The following is a 20432-nucleotide window of genomic DNA, read 5'->3' on the forward strand; positions in this document are numbered from 1 at the left end:
TTTAAAACATAGGTAGAAAAAGAGAAATTCTGCCACCTAGTTTATTGTCACTCTTCATTAATGATAAATCATTTTTTAAAAAGATTTATTTATTTGAGAGAGAGAGAAAGAGAGCATGAGTGGGAGGGGCAGAGGGAGAGAGAATCTCAAGCAGACTCCACACTGAACACGGAGCCGACATGGGACTCATCTCGGGACCCTGAGATCACAACCTGAGCTGAAACCAAGAGTTGGACGCTCAACCAACTGCACCAGCCAGACGCCCCCACTCAATATTTTTTATTATCTGTAGGTGTCTCTCCCTAGTTTATAAGGTATTTCTCTAACTTAGTTAGTTCATCCCCTCACCAAATAATGTAATATGTGTCCTTAATTTTACAAATAATTTTTTATTTTTCTAATTAAATAGGTTTATTTCTTTCTTTACTGAAAAGTTGTTAAACAAGCATCATGTCCTTTTATAGGGAAATGACGGTATTATACCGCTTTTAACCCTGTCATTTTTATTTATACACATTGTGTGGCAGCAGCCACACAGAGCATGTAGACTGTGTTAAAGGATTTAGTTCTTTCTCTCAAGAGCAAGGAGAAACCACTGAAAATTTTTAAGTAGGGAAGTGACATGATTCGGTTTGTATTTTCAAAATGTCACTAATAAATTGGAGGACCAGAGTGGATGCAAAGAAATAAATAAGCAATTGTAGTTGCCTAGGCAAGAGTTGTTGGTAGCATGACTAGGAGAGTGACACTGGCATGGAAGGAAGTGATCTAATTTCAGAAATACTTTGAAAATAAATTTAACGGGATTTTAGGGATAGGGAGGCGAGACAGAGGAAGTTATCTGATTTTTTTAAAAGCTAAAAGAGGACCACATTTCATAGAAAAAAATAATGAGTTACTGGTTCCATCTTGGGTATATGGGATTTGAGGCACTTTTGTACTTGTGTATTTAATAGTAACAGAAGCCTGAAAGCAGAAGGAAAAGTCCATGGAAGAGGGATGATGAAATAAATTATAGTACCTACATTTTCTAGAATATTATGCACCTTGAAACATAATAGCTACAAGACTACGAAGCATGTGAGATTAGGTAAAAATACCAGAATACAAAATTCAGTAATAATTGTAACCATATAAGAAAACATCCACGGAAAAAGTACCCAAAGGAAATATAGCAAATTTTAGCAATAATTCTGTGAGGATTATGGATGGTGGAAGAATTTTTAAAAATTTAAATTTCCCGTGTTGTGAAAATGTCAGCCTTAGAAATTAAGATTTTTAGTATCTGATTTGTTTTTTACATCAGTGATTTGTAATGACCTTGGTTTATATGGTTGCTTCTGTAAACTGACCTAATAGTAATTCCTTAAGATAAAATCAGTTCTTTTTTTAAGCATGACTTTCTGTTTTTTTCTAAAGTTGAATAGAGACAAATTGTTAGTTATGTAAAATGAGTGTTTTTTTTTCCAGGATGGTAGCTGCATTCGTCAACAGGCAGTGCTGGTCGTCTCACCTACATTTCTCTGCTGGCTTTTCCTCCTGTCAGCTGTTAGCTGTGCAGAGGCATTGAAAGTGTTTTCCTTTACACACAAAAGCTCTCATCAATTGCTCCTAAATCACATTTTGGGTCTTTTAGATTTGTGGATATTAACTTTAACTTGTGATGATAGTATTAACTAGCTGTGTTCTTTAAAATATAAAATTGAACTTCATGTAAATCTGCTATACTTCTAATTGTGGATTTGCTCTAATACATTGTGCTGAGAAGGTTTATAAACAAGTTACCACCTGGTGTTTTAGTTGCACCTTAAGAAATTGTTTTAATAAAGCAAATTTACTGAATTATGATGGACCCATTTTAAGTGTTTATTTTACAGAGATCTTACAAATATAAATACTCTTAGAACCACCACAACAATCAAGATATAAAACATTTCCGTCATCCCCCAAAATTTCCGCACGCCCAAAAAGTTTTCTGGCCCCAAGCACCTAACTCCTTCCTATCACTAGAGATAGTTTTTACTTTCTCTAGAATATCACATAAAGACAGTCGAGCCATGCATACTTTTTGTGTCTGGCTTTTTTCACTTAGCTTAATGTTTTTGAGATTCATCCATATTGCATGTACATTAGTTTATTTCTTTCATTGTTGAGAATTACTTCATTTATACATGTACCATTTGTTTTTTACGTTCATGAGTTGTTGGACATTTGTGTTGTTTGCAGCCTTTAGCTGTTACCAAAAAAAGCTGCCATAAACATTCTGTATACCACTATGTACAGACATGTATTTTCAGTTTTTTTGGTAAATATGCAGAAGGGAAGTTGCTGGTTCCTATAAGTGTAAATTTAACTTTATCAGAAACTGCCCAGCTATTTTCCAAAGTGCTGTACTACTTTGCATTGCCACTAGCAATGTAGGAGCATTTTATTTGTTCTACATCCTTGTCAATATTTGGTATTGTATTTTTATTTTACCTTTTCTAGTAAGAATGTAGTGGTTTCTCACAGTGTTAAATTTTTGGCTTTTTTTTTTTTTGGTGTTTAATACTGTTAAACATCTTTTTATATATTAATTGGACATTCATAGATCTTCTTTTGTGAAGGATGTATTAAAATCTTTTGCTTATTTTTTATACTGGGTAGTTTGTCTTCTTATTGAATTTAAAGTTCTTAGTATATAAATTGGATACCAGTTCTTTATCAGATCTATGTATTGCAAATATTTTCTTTCTGTAGCTTGCTATCCATTTTCTATTGTGGTTCCTGCTTCCATACCCTGAGAAATCTTTGTCTACCCCAAAGTTGCAAAGTTATTCCCTATGTTTCCTTCAATAATTTTATTGTTTCAGCTTTTATATTTAGTTTTGTGATCCATTTCAAGATAATATTTGAATATTAGTATGAAGTAAGAGAAATTTTGTTGTTGGTTTTTTGGTGTTTTGTTTGTTTTTTGTAATATGGGATAAAATTGAGGTTTTTGTTGTTTTTTGCATCTGGGTATCCAATTGTTCTGGGACAGTTTATTGAAAAAACAATTATTTCTCCACCTTTATAAAAAATCAGGTGTGTGCGTTGATTTCTGAACTCTATTCTTTTATATTGATTTTTATTTCTCTCTGTTAGCTAATTCCACATTGCCTTGGTAGCTGTAACTTTATTCTAAGTTTTGAAATAGATAGTAAGTCTCCCAACTGTTCACTTTCAAATTTGTTTGGCTATTCTAGGACCTTTGGATTTCTGTGTGAATTTCAGAATTAGCTTATCAATTTCTCCAAAAATCTTATGGGGCTTACAATGGAATTCCATTGAATCTATAGATCAATTTGGAAAGATTTGAGTCGTATATTCCCTGAACATGATAAACTTCTCCATTTATGTAGGTTTTCTTCACTTGCTCTCAGAATATTTTATACGTTTCAGTGTGAAGCTAATGCATGCACATGTATTGTCAGATTTTTCCAAAATATTTCATGTTTTTGGAATTGATCATAAATGGAATTTTTAGAATTTCAGTTTCTAAAGTAAGATTTTAATATTTTGAAATATATTGGGATAGCATATGGTTTATCTTGGTCTACATTCTAGATGCACTAAAGAATGTATATTCTGGAACAGTATATTATCTAAGGTGGTCTGTGAGGTTGTTCAGATTTTCTATTTTCTTGATGATTTTCCTCCTTAGTTGTTCTGACAATTACTAAGAAATGTAGGATAAAATCCCCAAATTGAATTTACGTCTTTCTTTGCTTAGTTCTGTCCATTTTGCTTTAAACAGATATATTTTTTAAGAAATTCTTAGAAACAAATTAATTTATCCACGCACACACACATATATATACATCTATACACACACATCCATGCACATAAGTACATATATACACATGATCACAGAGTGTTATAATTTCCCATATATTTGTCATCATTTGTATTCTTTATTCCTTCCTGTAAGTGCAGGTTACCACGTTGTATAATTTCCCTTTAGCTTTTAGTGTCCTGTAGTACAAGTCTGCTGTCCTATATGAAAATAGTATTTCACCTCAGTTCTTAAAAATGTTTTACACTTTATAATTTTTTATTAAGTTTTTTCTTTTTCAACTCTTGGAATATATAATTATCATATCCTCTAGCCTTAATTGTTTCTGATGAGAAATCACTTGTTGGGGCGCCTGGGTAGCGCAGTAGTTAAGTGTCTGCCTTCAGCTCAGGGCGTGATCCCGGCGTTCTGAGATCGAGCCCCACATCAGGCTCCTTTGTTAGGAGCCTGCTTCTTCCTCTCCCACTCCCCCTGCTTGTGTTCCCTCTCTTGCTGGCTGTCTCATTCTGTCAAATAAATAAATAAAATCTTTAAAAAAAAAAAAAAGAAATCACTTGTTGATTTTATCATTGTACCACTGTATGTCACATGCCATTTCTCCCTCCTGCTTCCAGGATTTAACTATGATGTACTTAGATTTGGGGTTTTTGCATTTATCCTAACAGAAGCTTCCTGTGCTTCTTAGATCTGTAAATGAGTATTTCCTCAAATTTAGGAAATTTTTAGCCATCACTTCTTGAAATACTGTTTCTGTTTCGTATTGTCTCCCAATGTCTAGGACTCCACTTGAACATGTTTTGGACTGCTCTATATTGTTCCATGTCTCTGACGTTCTGTTCAATTTTCTTAATTTTTTTTTCTCTGTTCTTCAGATTTCATCATTTCTGTTGATCCCCCTTCAGGTGTACCAATTACTTTTCTCCTTTCTTCATCTCCAATCTACTCATGAGATCACCAAATAAATTTTTCATATAAGGAATAGTTTTAAACTCTAAAGTTTCTATCTGGTTCATTTTTATAGTTTCTCATTCTCTGTTGATATTCCTTTTCTGTTCACTTATTGATATATTGTCCTTTAATACCTTGTTCTTTTTTTTTTTAATTAAGTAGGCTCCACACCCAACATGAGGCTTGAACTCATGACCCTCAGATCAAGCATCACATGCTTTATTGATTGAACCAAACAGGTGCCCCTCGTTTAATACTTTGAATACATTTTACTTTGAGTCAGTTTCCGTAGGTTGTGTTTTCCCTAGTATGGATCATATTCACTAATTTTTGGTTGAAATCTTTACATTGTAAAAAATGCATTTTAATGATTCTGGATTCCATTCTGTTTTCCTGAGGATTTCAGGGTTTTTGTTTTAATAGACAGTTAACTTGCCTGATCTTAAATTAACTCTCACTTCTGCATACTGTGCATTTATCTGTATATCTCTGCTCAATTTCCAGCTTTTAGGTGTTGCTTTTTTAACCTGGTCACATAGGGCTGTCCCTTACAGTCAGAAACTTAGAAGAGAGCCGGATATTTATACAGAATTTGTACCCACATTTGGGGGCTCACACTTTCTGTGGTTCTCAGCCCTGAGTTTTGTCCTCTGCCACCTCAAGTCAATAAGACTTCACCTTTCTATATTACAAGACTCTGCTCATTGGGAAGTGCATTCCTTCAAAGGAACATCAGATTTGTAATTCTCACATGATTTAGTTGTCTTTCAACTTTATCCTGTTCTCTCTTTCCTACTTACTGTTTCTTTCTCCCACTCTTGCATTGATAGCTTAGTGATCAACCATGGATTTAGGCACATTTGATAAACTTGCAGAGCTCTCTTACTTCAAGGATTTTCCCCTTAAACTTTCAGCTGTTTTGGCAACACTGAACTCTACATTCTACCACCTCAAGCTGGAAAGGATATGATTTAAAGCTGTTAGAGCTAAGAGAGCTTAAGAACCTCATTTTAGGCAAAAAAAAAAAAAAAAAGGCCAGAAACTTGAAATTCTTCCATGTCATGATCACCATCTTTCAAAAGGGAACTGCTGTGGTTGCTGTCTGCTTTTCATTGCTTTGCAGTGCCTTCAAATATTTATTTTTTAATGGTATTTTATTCAGGTTTATACTTAAAGCTGCAAGAGGCTTTGTGCACAGTGCTAACATTACCACAAGTTCAAACTTTCTTAGCAATATTTTTTAGTAGTGCGGTTTTTACAAATGTTAACAATGCCTGACATAGGAATTCAATTAATATTTGTTGAATAATAATGGCTTCTCTTTTTTTAAATAATTCAGTAAATCTACCTTTGTCTCTTTGTGTTGTGCTCAAAGTATTAAAGGAAAGAAAGCTGATATAAAAGTGTAGGCATGTAGCTTATCAGTATTATTAAGAAAACAAAGGTATACTTAAGTTGTTTATATTATGTCACAAAATCTCAAAAATATTAAAACATTTTGTCAAACCTGGCATATGATTTTTTCATAAAAATTCAGAAAGAAGAGAGGATAAAGGAATTATGAAAGGTAAAAGAACTGTTCAGTAGGAAAACATTTAGTACAAATTTAAGAACTCTCAAATTAAAGTCTTCAATTTTAAATTGCTGTTGGATTTAAAAGCTAAAACACAAATGTAGAAGTAATACTATTTTTACAAATTTTATAAATATAATTTTCAGTCTACATACACTTACATGCTTAACTAATTGTGACATGTAGGAAATGAAGTGTGAGTTTACAAACTGGTTGGTAGGTAAGAAGAGGCATTTTAGAGATGCAGTGCCTGAAAAAAATCTTAGGAAAGAAAAAAATATGTGATTTTTTTGCTGTTATCATACGTAACCCTCTACATTTTGGGGATATCAGGTAGTGTAGAGGATGGAGAGTAATTTTGAAATCAGACTATATTAAAAGCACTCACTTCCCATTGACTATCTAGATAAGTCTCTTAGCCTATCTAACCGTACTTTTTAGGAAGACAATTATTGCCCCATTTCATATACTTGTTTTAAGGAGAACAATTGTTAAAACATCTGCGTGTGCTTGGCATATGGTAGGATTCTGATTATAATTTTTTTCTTTTTTACAGAAGAGGATAAATACAATATTTATTCTTCTTTGGTCTTCAAGTATTTCCTGGCAGAAGGAATCATCAATGGGCATACTTTGTTGGTTGCATCTGCGAAAGAAGATCCTGCTGATATTTTACAGGTATAGAATATAATAATTCAATATTGCATTTTGAACATTTCATGAAAAAATATTGTATATACATATATATGTAAACAAGATATAGATTTATATATCTAAAAACCATATTTAAATTCATTAATGAGATCATACATATATTTTTTTCTCTTAAAAGTATCAAATTTATTTGAACATGTAGTTTCACTTTTTAAATTAGTGTTCTTGGACAATTTTTTTAACTTTAAGTTGATATTGGCATTGGGAACAATATTAATAAGCTACTAAAAACTGATAATAAATAAAGTTACCACTATAGTCATAGTAAGATAATTCTGTTAAAAGTTAAAGGAAAACAAAGCATAATATCTGATACTATGTTACCAGTATCCTAAAGACATGTATTAGAAGAAAGATACAGAAATTAGAAGTACTGGGGCACCTGGGTGGCACAGCGGTTAAGTGTCTGCCTTCGGCTCAGGGCGTGATCCCGGCGTTGTGGGATCGAGCCCCACATCAGGCTCCTCCGCTATGAGCCTGCTTCTTCCTCTCCCACTCCCCCTGCTTGTGTTCCCCCCCACGTTGGCTGTCTCTATCTCTGTCGAATAAATAAATAAAATCTTAAAAAAAAAGAAATTAGAAGTACTCATTTATTAATCTTATTTTGCTTTGAGACTACCAGAAATTATTATTTTCTAAGTAACAAGCAATAATAATAAAATATGTGATCAATATACTGTATCTTTTTAAAGCCAAAACACATTACACCTCAGAGAGGACGATTCTCACTTTTAGAATTCTTAATTTCTTTGTCCAGAGCAGGAACCCAACTTAAGCCATTATTTGAATAGAAGTCATTATTTGAAATAGAATCTAAAGTTATTTTCTCCCATAGGATGTTTTCCTTTCAGTGCATGGTCTGCAAAATAACAAACAACTAAGTCATTTATAAAGAATTTGTAAATGTTAATATACCATAGCTATCAACAGACACCAACAAACTTCTATACCCACTATAAAAAAATTATGTAATACTGAGGTAAAACTAACATGATTCTTTCGTATGGGTCAGATTTTACTTATTAAATAATACTGTCATAAAATCCAAAGGAGAAATCTTTGTATAATTTTCCAAATGATTTTCTTCTGGTTGCAGAGCCTGTTTTCCTTTGTTCTTATTTTTGGTATTTGGCTTTTGTAATATTTTCTCGATGTTTTTGTTTCCTCTTTTGTTCCTTTTCCCTGGTCTTAATTAATCTGATCGATTTCTGGACAGTACTGTGCCTGTTAGGAATGGTAGAGTAAAAGCCAAGATTATTGTCCTAAAGAAACTGTACAAGCTCTTCATGGCACATTCCACCATATTATTGAGACTAAGATTTTATATCAAACATCTTTGTAGCCATATAGGCAATTTTTGCCGAGCCAGAAGCAGGAAAAGCCTTGAGCCTTGAACAACATGGGTGTTAGAGACACTGATCCCCTGCACAGTTAAAAATCCACATATAACTTTTGACTCCCCCAAAACTTAACTACTAATAGCCTAATACTGACCAAAAGCCTTACTAACAACATAAACAGCCTATTAATACATTTTTTTGTATTATGTGTCTTATATACTATATTCCTACAATAAAGTAAATTAGAAAAAAGACAATAGTATTGAGAAAATCGTAAGAAAGAGAAAATACATTTACAGTACTATATTTATTAGAAAAATCCACATATAAGCAGACCTGTATAGTTCAAAATGTGTTGTTAAAGAATCAACTATAAATGCTTTTCAAAATAAAGTGTTTTATTCTTCCTTCTTGCATCCTGCAACCAAGGCAACTGATGCTAAAACCTAGTAGATATACTAACACGTTTTGCTTTAGAGAATTACACTTTTTATTAGAAAACTAATCCCTAACACCTTTCCTCGGTACCTTAAATTTGTACAAGTTAATATTAAAAATCTCAGGGTACTTTACATGTCCTCCATTGGATTATGTGAAGGACTGTGAAGTTATAAATCAGGATTTCTTAAACTATCTAGTCATTTATGTAAGTAGTTAGGTTCTGCAAACATTTATTCGTAGAACAATTTTATGATACAATAAAAAATATATAAAATTATAGTCAAAAAAGTAGACTCTTAAAAAGTTGCACTTTTGACCAAGATATGTTAATGAGGATCAGATTTCTCTTTATCCCTGAAACAACTAAAAAACAGAGCAAAATATATTAAACAACAGTTTTCAAGACATTGGGCATCAGATAATAAAGGACAGTGATTCCGCAGAGATACAAAGGGAGCCCTATAACTTCCCTGGCATACTACATGCAAAGTTTCCAGGCTGTAGTGCAGTGAAAAGGAATCCAGGTTAAGGCAGCATTAGAAGACAGTCTAGGAGTGTGGGATTATGACAGATTGTCTTCATCTGGAGCTTAAGTTTAGTGTAAGGAAATATGTATGGGTGCCAAGTTGACAAGGGGTGGACTTGTGATGGTTAATTTTATGTGTCCACTTGACTGGGCCACAGGGTTCTCAGATATTTGATCAAACATTATTCTAAGTACTCTTGTGAGGGTGTTGCTGGATGAGATTAATATTTAAATTGGTTGGGGCACTTGGGTGGCTTAGTCGGTTAAGCATCTACTTTTGTCTCAGTTTGTGATCCCAGGATCCTGGGATCAAGCCCCACATCAGGCTCCCTGCTCAGCAGGGAGTCTGCTGCTTCCTCTCCCTGTTCCCCTCTCCCCTGCTCATGCTCTCTCATTCTCTCAAATAAATAAATAAATTCTTTAAAAAATACATTTAAATTGGTAAATGGAGTAAAGCAGATTACCATCCCTAATGCAGGCGGGCCTCATTAAGTCATTTGAAGGTACAGCTAGAACTAAAAGGCTGACCCTCCCTCAGCTGAGAAAAAATTCCTTCTGACTGACTGCCTTCAAATCTGCACATCAGTTTTTTCCTGCCTTTTGATTCAAACTAAAAAATCAGTTCTTCCTGATTCTTGAACTTTGGATGGAACTACACCATCAGCTTTCCTGGGTCTTTAGCTTGCTGCCTCATCCTGCAGACCTGGGGACTTGTCAGCTTCCATAATAGTATTAGCCAAACCTTTATAATAACTCTCTTTTGTATTTATATATAGTTACATATATAATATGTACATATAGTTATTTACATTATATAATTTTATATAATACAAAGCAATATATATATATATACACATACGTAATATACACACATATCCTATTGGTGCTGTTTCTCTGGAGAGCTCTGACTAAATACAGTGTTACTGAAAATATAAAGATTACATTTAAAACCTACATGAAGAATTTCACATATATTTATTAATTTTCATTGAATGAGTATCACCTCACATTCTATATCTTAGCCAATTGTACAGGTAGTAAAGTACAGTGATCTTTCCATCTTTTTGCTTTTACACATAAAAAACATTTTTAAATTACGTATCTACTTGTACACAAAGGTATCTAAAACTTTCAGTTATGAGACTCTTTAGTTGTAAAAGATGTTATTGTAAATATTGTGGGTTTTTTTAAAGATTTATTTATTTATTTGAGAGAGAGAGAGAGCACATGTGCATGCATGCACATGGGAGGAGGGGAGAGGAAGAGAGAATCTCAAGCAGACTCCCTGCTGAGTACGGGGCTCAATCCCATGACCTGAGCTGAAATCAAGAGTCAGCCAGCTGCGCAACTGACTGTGCCACCCAGGGACCCCTGTAAATATTGCCTTTTTAGGTAAATACTTTTAATTCAGTCTTCTGAATGTATCCAGCTGAATCTAAATAACATCGCAATTTAACATCTGGAAATTTTACATCAATCCTCTGCCTTGAATTCATATTTTCTATTCCACTTCTCAGAGAGTTTTGTCTGAATGTAGTATTTCATGTTTCAAAACATTTATTAATGACCTTATGGTAGTTTTTCTGTAACAAAAATTCATATTTAAATTTAAGTTCATTGTAAACTTGTCTCAAAAGATGTTACATGTTGAACACATTTCTTCACAATTCAGTAATCTTTGCAATTAGTGTTGCATGCAGTGTATGAATGGATATAAAAATTTTCACATTTGCTTTATTAAGACATACAAGTCAAATGGGACAGGATTTAACATCAGTTCTATTCAAATTTTTTATTTTTGTAGATGTGAGTTGTTCACAATTAAGTAAAAGAGAAAGAAGGAGTTGTGTTATTGTAATGTCCCTCAACATTTTTAACTTTTTCTGAGTAATAGAAACATATAAAAGATCACAGTGGTCCTTACCTTTTGTTTGTTGGGAGTTTTGATAACTGACTCAACTTCTCTGCTGGTTATTGTTCTGTTCAAGTTTTCTATTTCTTCCAGTTTCAGTTTTGGTAGTTTATATGTATCTAGGAATTTATCCATTTCTTCCAGTTAGCCCAATTTGTTGGCATTATAGTTTTTCATAATATGCTCTTATAATGAATTGTATTTCTGTGGTATTGGTTGTTATTTCTTCTCTCACTTGTGATTTAATTTATTTGGGTCCAGTCTCTTTTCTTTTTGATAAGTCTGGCTAGATGCTAAAAATTATTGATTTTTCAAGAACCAGCTCCTGTTTTTACTAATCTGTTCTATTGGTTTTTTTCATTTCTATCTTATTTATTTCTGCTCTGATCTTTATTATTTCCTTCCTTCTGCTGGCTTTCAGCCTCATTTCTTGTTCTTTTTTTTTTTTTTTTTTAACTCATTTAGGTGTAAGGATAGATTGTTTATTTAAGATTTTTCTTCTCGAGGTAGGCTTGTGTTGCTACATATTTCCCTCTGAGGACTGCTTTTGCTGCATTGCAAGGGTTTTGGACCATAATGTTTTCACTTTCATTTGTTTCCATATGTTTTTTAATTTCTTCATTGATTTCCTGGTTGACCCATTCATTGTTTAGTAGCACGTTGTTTAACCTCCATGTATTTGTGGTCTTTCCAATTTTTTTCTTGTGGTTGACTTCTAGTTTTATAGCATTTTGGTCAGAAAAGGTGCATGGTATGATTTCAGTCTTTTTGTATTTGTTGTGGCCTGATTTGTGACCTAATTGTGATCTACTCTGGAGAATGTCTCATGTGCACTTGAAAATGATGTGTATGTGATGTTTTAGGGTGGAATGTTCTGAATATATCTGTTAAGTCCATCTGGTCCAGTGTGTCTTTCAAAGCAGCATAGGTGATTTTATGAAGAATGTTTTCTAGTGTCATCTGATCTATTTTACCCTATCTTATGTACTTAATATATTATCAAAGACATTGTAATTTCTTCCACAAAAACCTAATGGTCTTAGCATTAGATTTACTTTATATTGCAGATGTGATGCTACATTTTGAAACTTAATTTCATTCTTCTACTTATAAGGAGTAACCCAGACCAGATTTTTATTTGAAGTTTGCTTTATTTATGTACTTGCATTTCATACAGCTCTTCTCTGAAAATCTGTCTAGTTTTTGAGTTAACAGAACTTTCACTCATCAGTAATATTAATTAAATTCATGGTTTTTTAAATTTCATATTTCTTTCATTTTACTTTGTAATAATAAAACAATTTGATTTAAAAGAATAATATGCCATTCTCATTTTTCTATTAAAAAAGTACAAAAAGTATTGTTTTTAAACTATATATATTTAATGTGGTCCACTTAGTTTTCACAAGTTTAGAATAGACTGGATTCGAAAATTATGGCTGTAAAAATTGTAATTATTTATATTCTTCATAATACCAGTGGATAGACAAAGTTTTTAGCATCTCTCTGAGAAAAATAAAATATTTGTGTAATTAAAATGAGATTTTTTTTAAATTTTAAAATGAGATATTAAGGACTAATACAGATAATAGTTTTTTCTACATATTATTCAGCCAAGATTTCAGTGTTCCCAACTCAATTAGAGTTATATTAGAGTCATTTGTATTAAACAGCCCAACAATAAATGACCAAAACCAAGGCATTAACAGTGTTTAGCGGTACAACATGGGGGGTGGTGGGGAGTGCTATAATTGTTTATTTTTAATTTTATGATGTATGATTGGGGATTTCTGGAACCTATAACCAATACAAATATTGCTGGTACAAGAAAAGGAAAAGACAATCTTATAGACCATAATTATCTTAAAACTGTGTATAACTAAAAGACAAGTAAAGGATAAAAAGCCCCATCAGCTGCCTAAGATATATTATATAACCACCCAGCAATTTATCCATCATCCTTTGAAAACATATTCATGCCTATTGTAGTCAAAGCTCCTTCAGGAAGTCAGCATTAAGATGTAACGCTGAAAAATTACACCCCTTAGAAAATCCTATAGAACAATGTACATGATGTTGTTAAAGCTTTTAAAAACACATTGGTAAGTATTTTTCAGTTAACTTTTTATCAAAAGAATGTTCTTGATCATCTCAAATGTAGTGATAAGTATTCTCTGAAAATTTTCTATGCAATGTTTTCTAAAATAGCAAAAATTGTATTTTTATGTTAGAATATTTAAGCATTTAGCAGTAGAGAGGCTGATATTTTTAGAAATAAAAAATTATATACACAAACACACAATTTCTTTAGAACTTGAAAATGCTGTTTTTCTATTATATCTTTTTCATAATTTTAAACAATATATGTTAATATTTACAGAATTAAAGAAAGTAACATAATTTTCAGAAAGTAAATTTAAATGTTATTTCATAATATACTAAGGTGAGTTTTAAAGGTTAATTTGAATATTTTTATTGATGACATACCAGATAGGTAATATTCATGCAGGAAGAGATATCTAATGTCTAGATCAAAGAGTTAATTCCTGACTTATGGCATTGACTTTTGAGTTATTTGATATATACATTGTGTACTGTCCAACATCAAAAACAGTTAGAACAAAGTGGGAGGCGAGGATACTTTTAAGGAGCTTAAAAGTTTTACTTTATAATATATACCTAAGATAAGTACATGGTTATGAACAGGAATGTAACTACCTTGATGTTTACTAAAGACTTACAATATATATTTTTTAATATCAAACATACTAATAAATAGTTCAAATTTAAAATCAATTATGGTGAAACTACCCATATTATAGAGAATATATTTCATAATTGAAAATGAATTAGTTTATAGTAACCCATAAGTCATAGAGTAAGTAACAATTTATTTAAAATAAACCATATCATATTAGATGAGTTAGTATAGCAACAAGGTATTTAGTAATGAAGTATGAAAATTTAGACTAACATCTTCAGAATTCTCTTTTATGGACTTTATAAGTAAAAATTAAAATATTTAATAATTTGAAAGCATTTTTATATATCCCAAAATATCAGTCTGTTACCCAAATAATGAATTCATTTATTAAGATCTTATTTATTGTACCTTGTATCTTTTGCTTTATTTGGTTTTTTTGGTTATAATTGAGAGAAGATACATTAGTTGATTTAGAATTGGATGAAGTAGTATTTGCTAAACAGTGTACAGTTTGAATTACTATTAAAAAGTTTTCCTTTCCTTTCCTTGGGTCAATTTGGTGTCAAGATTGAGTCTATATTTGCTGTCCATTTCCCTCTCTCTCTCTCTCTCTTTTTTGCCATCCATCTTTTATTAACTGATCATGGAACAAGAATTAGAAGTCTGAATTCAGTGAGTGATTCGTTGTTTGCTCTTATTATAGCATTATAGTATAGGCTGGTTGTTCTGAGTAAATAGAATACAAAAGTATTTCAGATCCAACTTTGTTTTCCTTGTTCTGCCAAAAGTTGAGATAGCTGTAACAATGAAGTTAAAGAAATACCCCTTGTTTGGCCATATATACTACTGAACATTATTTTTATTCTACTTATCTTCAAAGTTGTAGTTTTATAATGATTCAGAACAAAAGTAATATATTATGTTACAAATAATTAAAACTTATTTTCTGGTCCTTCTCTCATTCCAGTTTGCAAGTTTTATGCATGCTTAATACCTTATAAATAACACACCTGCCCACACATTTTTACTTTTTCGAGCCTACGTAATAAGTATTTTTTATTAAAACTATTTTGTTATTGTGTATCTTCTATTCATAGTTTAAATACAAATATTTTAAGAGCCCTTTAAAGGCAGAACTATGGTCAGACTATGTTCCCTTCATTTCTTTGTCAACATTTTATTTGTTCAGAAAATTACCAGGCTATCTATATACTTTTCAGTGCTTACAACTCTGAAGTGCTAGTTGAGCCAGAAATTTGCTGTTTGACCCCAGGGTTTCACTCTTTTTTCTTTTTCCCCTCTAGCTACTTGTGAGAGCTTATTTAAAATTCTGAGTTCTCCCCTGGCAGCCACAGTTAGAGCTTCTTTGGCAAACTAAAAAGACTAAGAAAAATCATGCAAAGGCTCAATACTGCTTCCAGTGACCTACATTTGTAGCCAGCTTTTAAAAGATGGCATGTGCCTTATTTTCCAACAAGAAAATGAAAGATAAGATAAAAGTATAAAGGAAAATAAACCCACCACTCTGTCACTAGCTTGTAAGAACCATTTTTGATATAACATTAAAATAAACACAAAGTTGACGCTGGTATTTGTGCATCACCAACAAAAGAAAGGAATTTTGCATGCAGAAAAGTAGCCTAAGTCATATAGCAAAAATGCCATACCCTCTATGATGGGATATTTATCCTCAGAAGGTGAAATATATTTGGGATATGAGCTTAGGTTTTAATTTCTGTGATGTTGCTTAAGTAGCTACAGGACCTTGCACAGGTCACTTATTCTTTCACATTAAGGTAGAGATAATTCCCTGGCTACCTTATTCTGGAATTCCAAATTAAAAGTGAAATATTGGGGATTTTGTTTTCTAAATCTTAAAATACTCCAGGCCTCACATTTACTTTCAAAAATTTTATTTGGAACTCAAAAAAAAAGAAATGAGTGATTGTAAATGCTTGATGAATATTGTCATGCTCAAATGTTAAAATCTTAGAACTGTTATATAGCACTTGTCATTCGTTGAAAAGAAACCACACAAAGTGAGATTTGGGAATATTAGAAATGGAGTTCATTTGTCCTCTGAATACTTTTTCTGAAAAATATTCAGAAGAGAAAGTATTCAGTCATTTTGGAAGGATTAAGTGACTTCAAATTCTTAAAACCAGTCATTAAAACTTAAAAAAAAAACTTTTTAAAGTCAACTCCCCAAATTAATGAAATTGACTCATTAAATGAAATATTAAAGGATCCCATGAAGGAAGAAAGGTGCACACCATCAAGGATCATAGATTAAATAGATAGTCTTTGAAGATTATATGCAAAAGGATAGCTTTACTGTGTGAAAACCCCAAAGAAGACAGGGCTATCTCTCCATTTAGTGTTGGGGTGATTCTTTCAGTGGACAGTGTTTCTTTCCTGAAATTTTGTTTTGTTCATCAGAAACTGATGGGCAGTTGCAGAAAGTGGCCTTAATTCACCATAGTCATCTTTTCATATTATGTTATATTTGTGAAATTAGAGGTATTTGAAATGCGCTTATCAGCTTTGTAAAATAGTCTTACTACAGTGTGTGTGTGTGTGTGTGTGTGTGTGTGTGTGTGTGTGTGTGTGTCTAAAAGTCTGCTAGATTTCAAAAACAGGGTTGATGGTATTAAACTAAAGACTTAGATTGGAAGTGGAACATGGATCTGAGACTATGAAGTGAAGCATCTTACCTTTCTATTTCTTAAAACATATTATAACAAGATACTATAGAATTTTTTAAAACCTATGTTATGCCTTTACCTTATTGCCTCTACTTCTCAGTGAGCAGAAAGAGAATTGTTTTTGTTCTATTAACACCAGATGTACAACACAAAATAATTTTCAAGTTTAATAAAAATAAAGTGATAACCACTTTCATTTAGTATACCAAAATATACTAAGAATTTTTGTGACATCTTCCATAAGCTGGGTTTATTTTGGAAAAATAAAAGAATATGGCATCAAATGAATAAAACCAGTCACTTGTGTGCTCCTGAGCTAGGAATATAACTGATCTGGACCTCTTAAATAGAGATCATGCCTGATTCCATTACTAATTGAGGTATCTTTGACAATAGATATCCCAAAACTTTAGAATACCTCTATTCCAACCTTGTAAAAATTCTATGACCTCTTGGGCCCCCACATCAGGCTCTGCATTCAGTGTGGAGTCTGCTTGAGAGGTTCTCTCTTTTTCTCTCTCTCTCCCTCCTCCTTTGCCCCTCTCCCTGCTCATGCTCTCAAATAAATTAAGTCTTAAAAAATCTTACATTCTCTAACCTCGATTTAATAAATAATTATGTTAAGATCACTGTCACTATCTTAACTTCTACAATAACTATATTTAGAAATGTTTTAGTTATATCAGGTTTTTAGAAACTGTCAGTTGGAACATTTAACACTTAAAGGAATTACATAGAAATCCTTTGCCAATATAAGAATCCTTCTATAACTCAAATAATTATTTCATAACCTGTTTGCTCAGTATGGATTTTCATATATCTTTTTTTTTTACGAAGGCAGGGTAATATATACCCTTATACAGTAAACATTTACTAAGGGAATTCCTGTACATGGTCTTATTAACTAAACCTGTTAAAACCAGTGATTGAGTGGAGAATTTAATCTACTTTTGAAAACATTTCACTGGGACGCCTGGGTGACTCTTGATTCCTGCTCAGGTCATGATTTCAGGGTCCTGGTATCAAGCCCTACATCAGGCACCATGCTCAGCTCAGAGTCTGCTTGAGATTTGCCCTGCCTCTCCCTCTGCTCTTCCCCCTGCTTGTACTCTCTCTCTCCTTCTAAAATAAATAAATAAAATCTTTTAAAAAATTAAAATTGAAAATAAAACATTTCACAATATGTATTTTAATATATTACAAGGACTGCATTAGTCACCATTCATTATTCTTTCCATAACTAGGGATATAGATATAAAGATATATATACATGTTCTTTATGATATCCTCCTCCTTCCTTCTATCTTAGTCAAGAAAATTGAGAGATCACGGGGGGAATGGGATAGACCGGTGATGGGTAGTAAGGAGGGCACGTATTGCATGGTGCACTGGGTGTTATACACAACTAATGAATCATCAAGCCTTACATCGGAAACTGGGGATGTACTGTATGGTGACTAACATAATATAATAAAAAATCATTAAAAAAAAAAAAAATTGAGAGATCTTTCAGTCTTCTCAGTACATTTCTGGTTTATATGTTAATGAGAAATGTGATAAGGATCTGTGGAAAAGCATTGAGAATACTGCTCTTATCCTAGTGGTTTCATTTTCTGTTTTTTTAATTCATGTAATTGATGTAGTTGCCAAAGTAAAAGCATCATTTTTGTCAGTAGCTTAATTTGGGAGTTTAATTAAAATAATAATTATATACCAATGTGAAAGTATTTTTCACCCTTTCTTATAATATTGATTATTTTGCCCCCTTTACATTCAGGAGCAAAAATATATTTAAAAATTGCACCAAGATATTCCCTGTACTGAATTTAGTTTGAAATATGGATGGACATAAATTAATTCACTAATTAGTAATCTTAAAATCCATAAGTTTAAAAACATATTTATGTAACATAAAAATACATATAAAACATATGTATACCCACAGACCTTCTGACTTACTCCATGCAATCTACATTTCTGAATGCTTATAACAATTAAAGTAACCTCTCCCCTCATATTTTTAAATATTTAAATGGAGATAATGTGGAGACCATATCTTTAATAGATGGATACTCAGGCTAGATATTTGGAGTACTTTTGTATTCAAATTATGATAATCAGTCAATAATATCTTTGAATTTGTTTCTCTTTCTAACTTTCAGAAAATAAATGTTCCTCAACTCCCCCCAAACCAACAAAGTAATATACTTACTGATACAATATAATATACTTACTGATACATGGATAATGCTTAAGTAGTATTAATTATACAGTTACCAAAACCTGCAAGGATCAAAAGATTTTATTTTTAAGAAGGATTTCTCATGCTGCATGGATTATGTTGCTACATAATAGCTCAGTAGTACTTCTGCTGAATTGTAAAATAGCTTAGAGAGGAGTACGATGCCCATAGTTGGTGTAATGCATTGGTAATTAAGAGGGTGGGAGGTTAAGCTTCATTAACTGCTGAGGGATTGTATCTTGGATTTTATTATGCCCTAGAGAACATAAAAAGTGAGAAGGGTCAAACTGTTGGAATCAGATTTTGCTTGTGCATCTGCCAAAACAAAGACCACAAAATAATATAGCGGTAAGCACAGCATGGCATGAATTGAAAAGGGAAGAAATATATTTACAGCATTTTATGGATAAGGATAAATGTTTCTGGTAAAAAAATAAATAAATAAATACACCTAATTACTGGAGTATATTTTGGTATTGGACGTTTATAGTAATTTGGTTTCATATAGGTTTTGTTTCATATAGGTTTTTTTGAAGTAGAATAAGCAGTTGTTTTTGTCCAAAGGTAGTGCCAATTTCTTCTTCATTTTAATTTTCCAAAATGATTCATCTGATTAAGAGAGAGAAATTTTAAACTTTTCATTGTATCTTCTGTATAGACCTTATGAAGCCTGCTTTTTATTTTTACTTATTTCTGATCCTTGCTACCAAATATATGGACACTGTAAGCACTATACTGCTTAAAAGAACCAAAACCTGATATTTGTTCTTTTAGGAAACAAGGGTATATCAACCATGTAATGTGTTCTGTTGGTGCACTGGGTAAGATATCAAAGACTGGGGATTTTCAAAAATATAAGGAAGGACCTTGATCTGTGATCTGTTACAGCTGTAATCATTGAATATTTAAAAGCTTATTACTAACATTCTCTTGTAAGACAGATTTTATCCAAACATTAATTAAATTTTTTGCTTTGTTTTTTTTAAAGATTTTATTTATTTATTTATTTGACAGAGATACAGACAGCTAGCGAGAGAGGGAACACAAGCAGGGGGAGTGGGAGAGGAAGAAGCAGGCTCATAGCGGAGGAGCCTGATGTGGGGTTCGATCCCAGAACGCTGGGATCATGCCCTGAGCCGAAGGCAGACGCTTAACCGCTGTGCCACCCAGGCACCCCAAATTCAATTTTTTTTTTGATTAGATACAGACATCACAACAAAAATATGGATTATAGCAATCATCATCTCTGATAGGGTCAAGGAGTCACTATGAGCAGGTTAAGCGATGGCACACTTCAAAAAATATAAGGCTTACAAATATAACAACATACTGAATACAAATTCTTACAGAATAAATTTCTGAATATTGAAACACAAAAGTATCAGAATATTTGGGGTGAGAGGGGTTGCCCGGGTGGCTTAGTCGGTGGAACATGCAACTCTTGATCTTGGGTCATAAGTTCAAGCCCCACTTTGGGCGTGGAGCTCACTTTAAAAAAAAAAAAAATCAG

The 20432-nt window shown here is 32.4% G+C and overlaps 1 protein-coding gene across 3 annotated transcripts in view; it reads left to right on the forward strand.

Annotated features, from left to right (window-relative positions):
- ELP4 (elongator acetyltransferase complex subunit 4) overlaps positions 1 to 20432 on the forward strand; it is a 240061-nt gene that overhangs the window by 19162 nt on the left and 200467 nt on the right. For all 3 annotated transcript variants that reach the window (XM_045808560.2, XM_045808561.2, XM_087855385.1), the window contains exon 3: positions 6895 to 7016. In XM_045808560.2, coding sequence (XP_045664516.2) covers positions 6895 to 7016 — 122 coding nt within the window. The remainder of the gene's footprint in view (positions 1 to 6894; positions 7017 to 20432) is intronic.

The sequence above is a fragment of the Ursus americanus genome, chromosome 24 (genome assembly GCF_024610735.1).
Source record: "Ursus americanus isolate L20-20 chromosome 24, mUrsAme1.1.p, whole genome shotgun sequence".
Lineage (NCBI taxonomy): Eukaryota > Metazoa > Chordata > Mammalia > Carnivora > Ursidae > Ursus > Ursus americanus.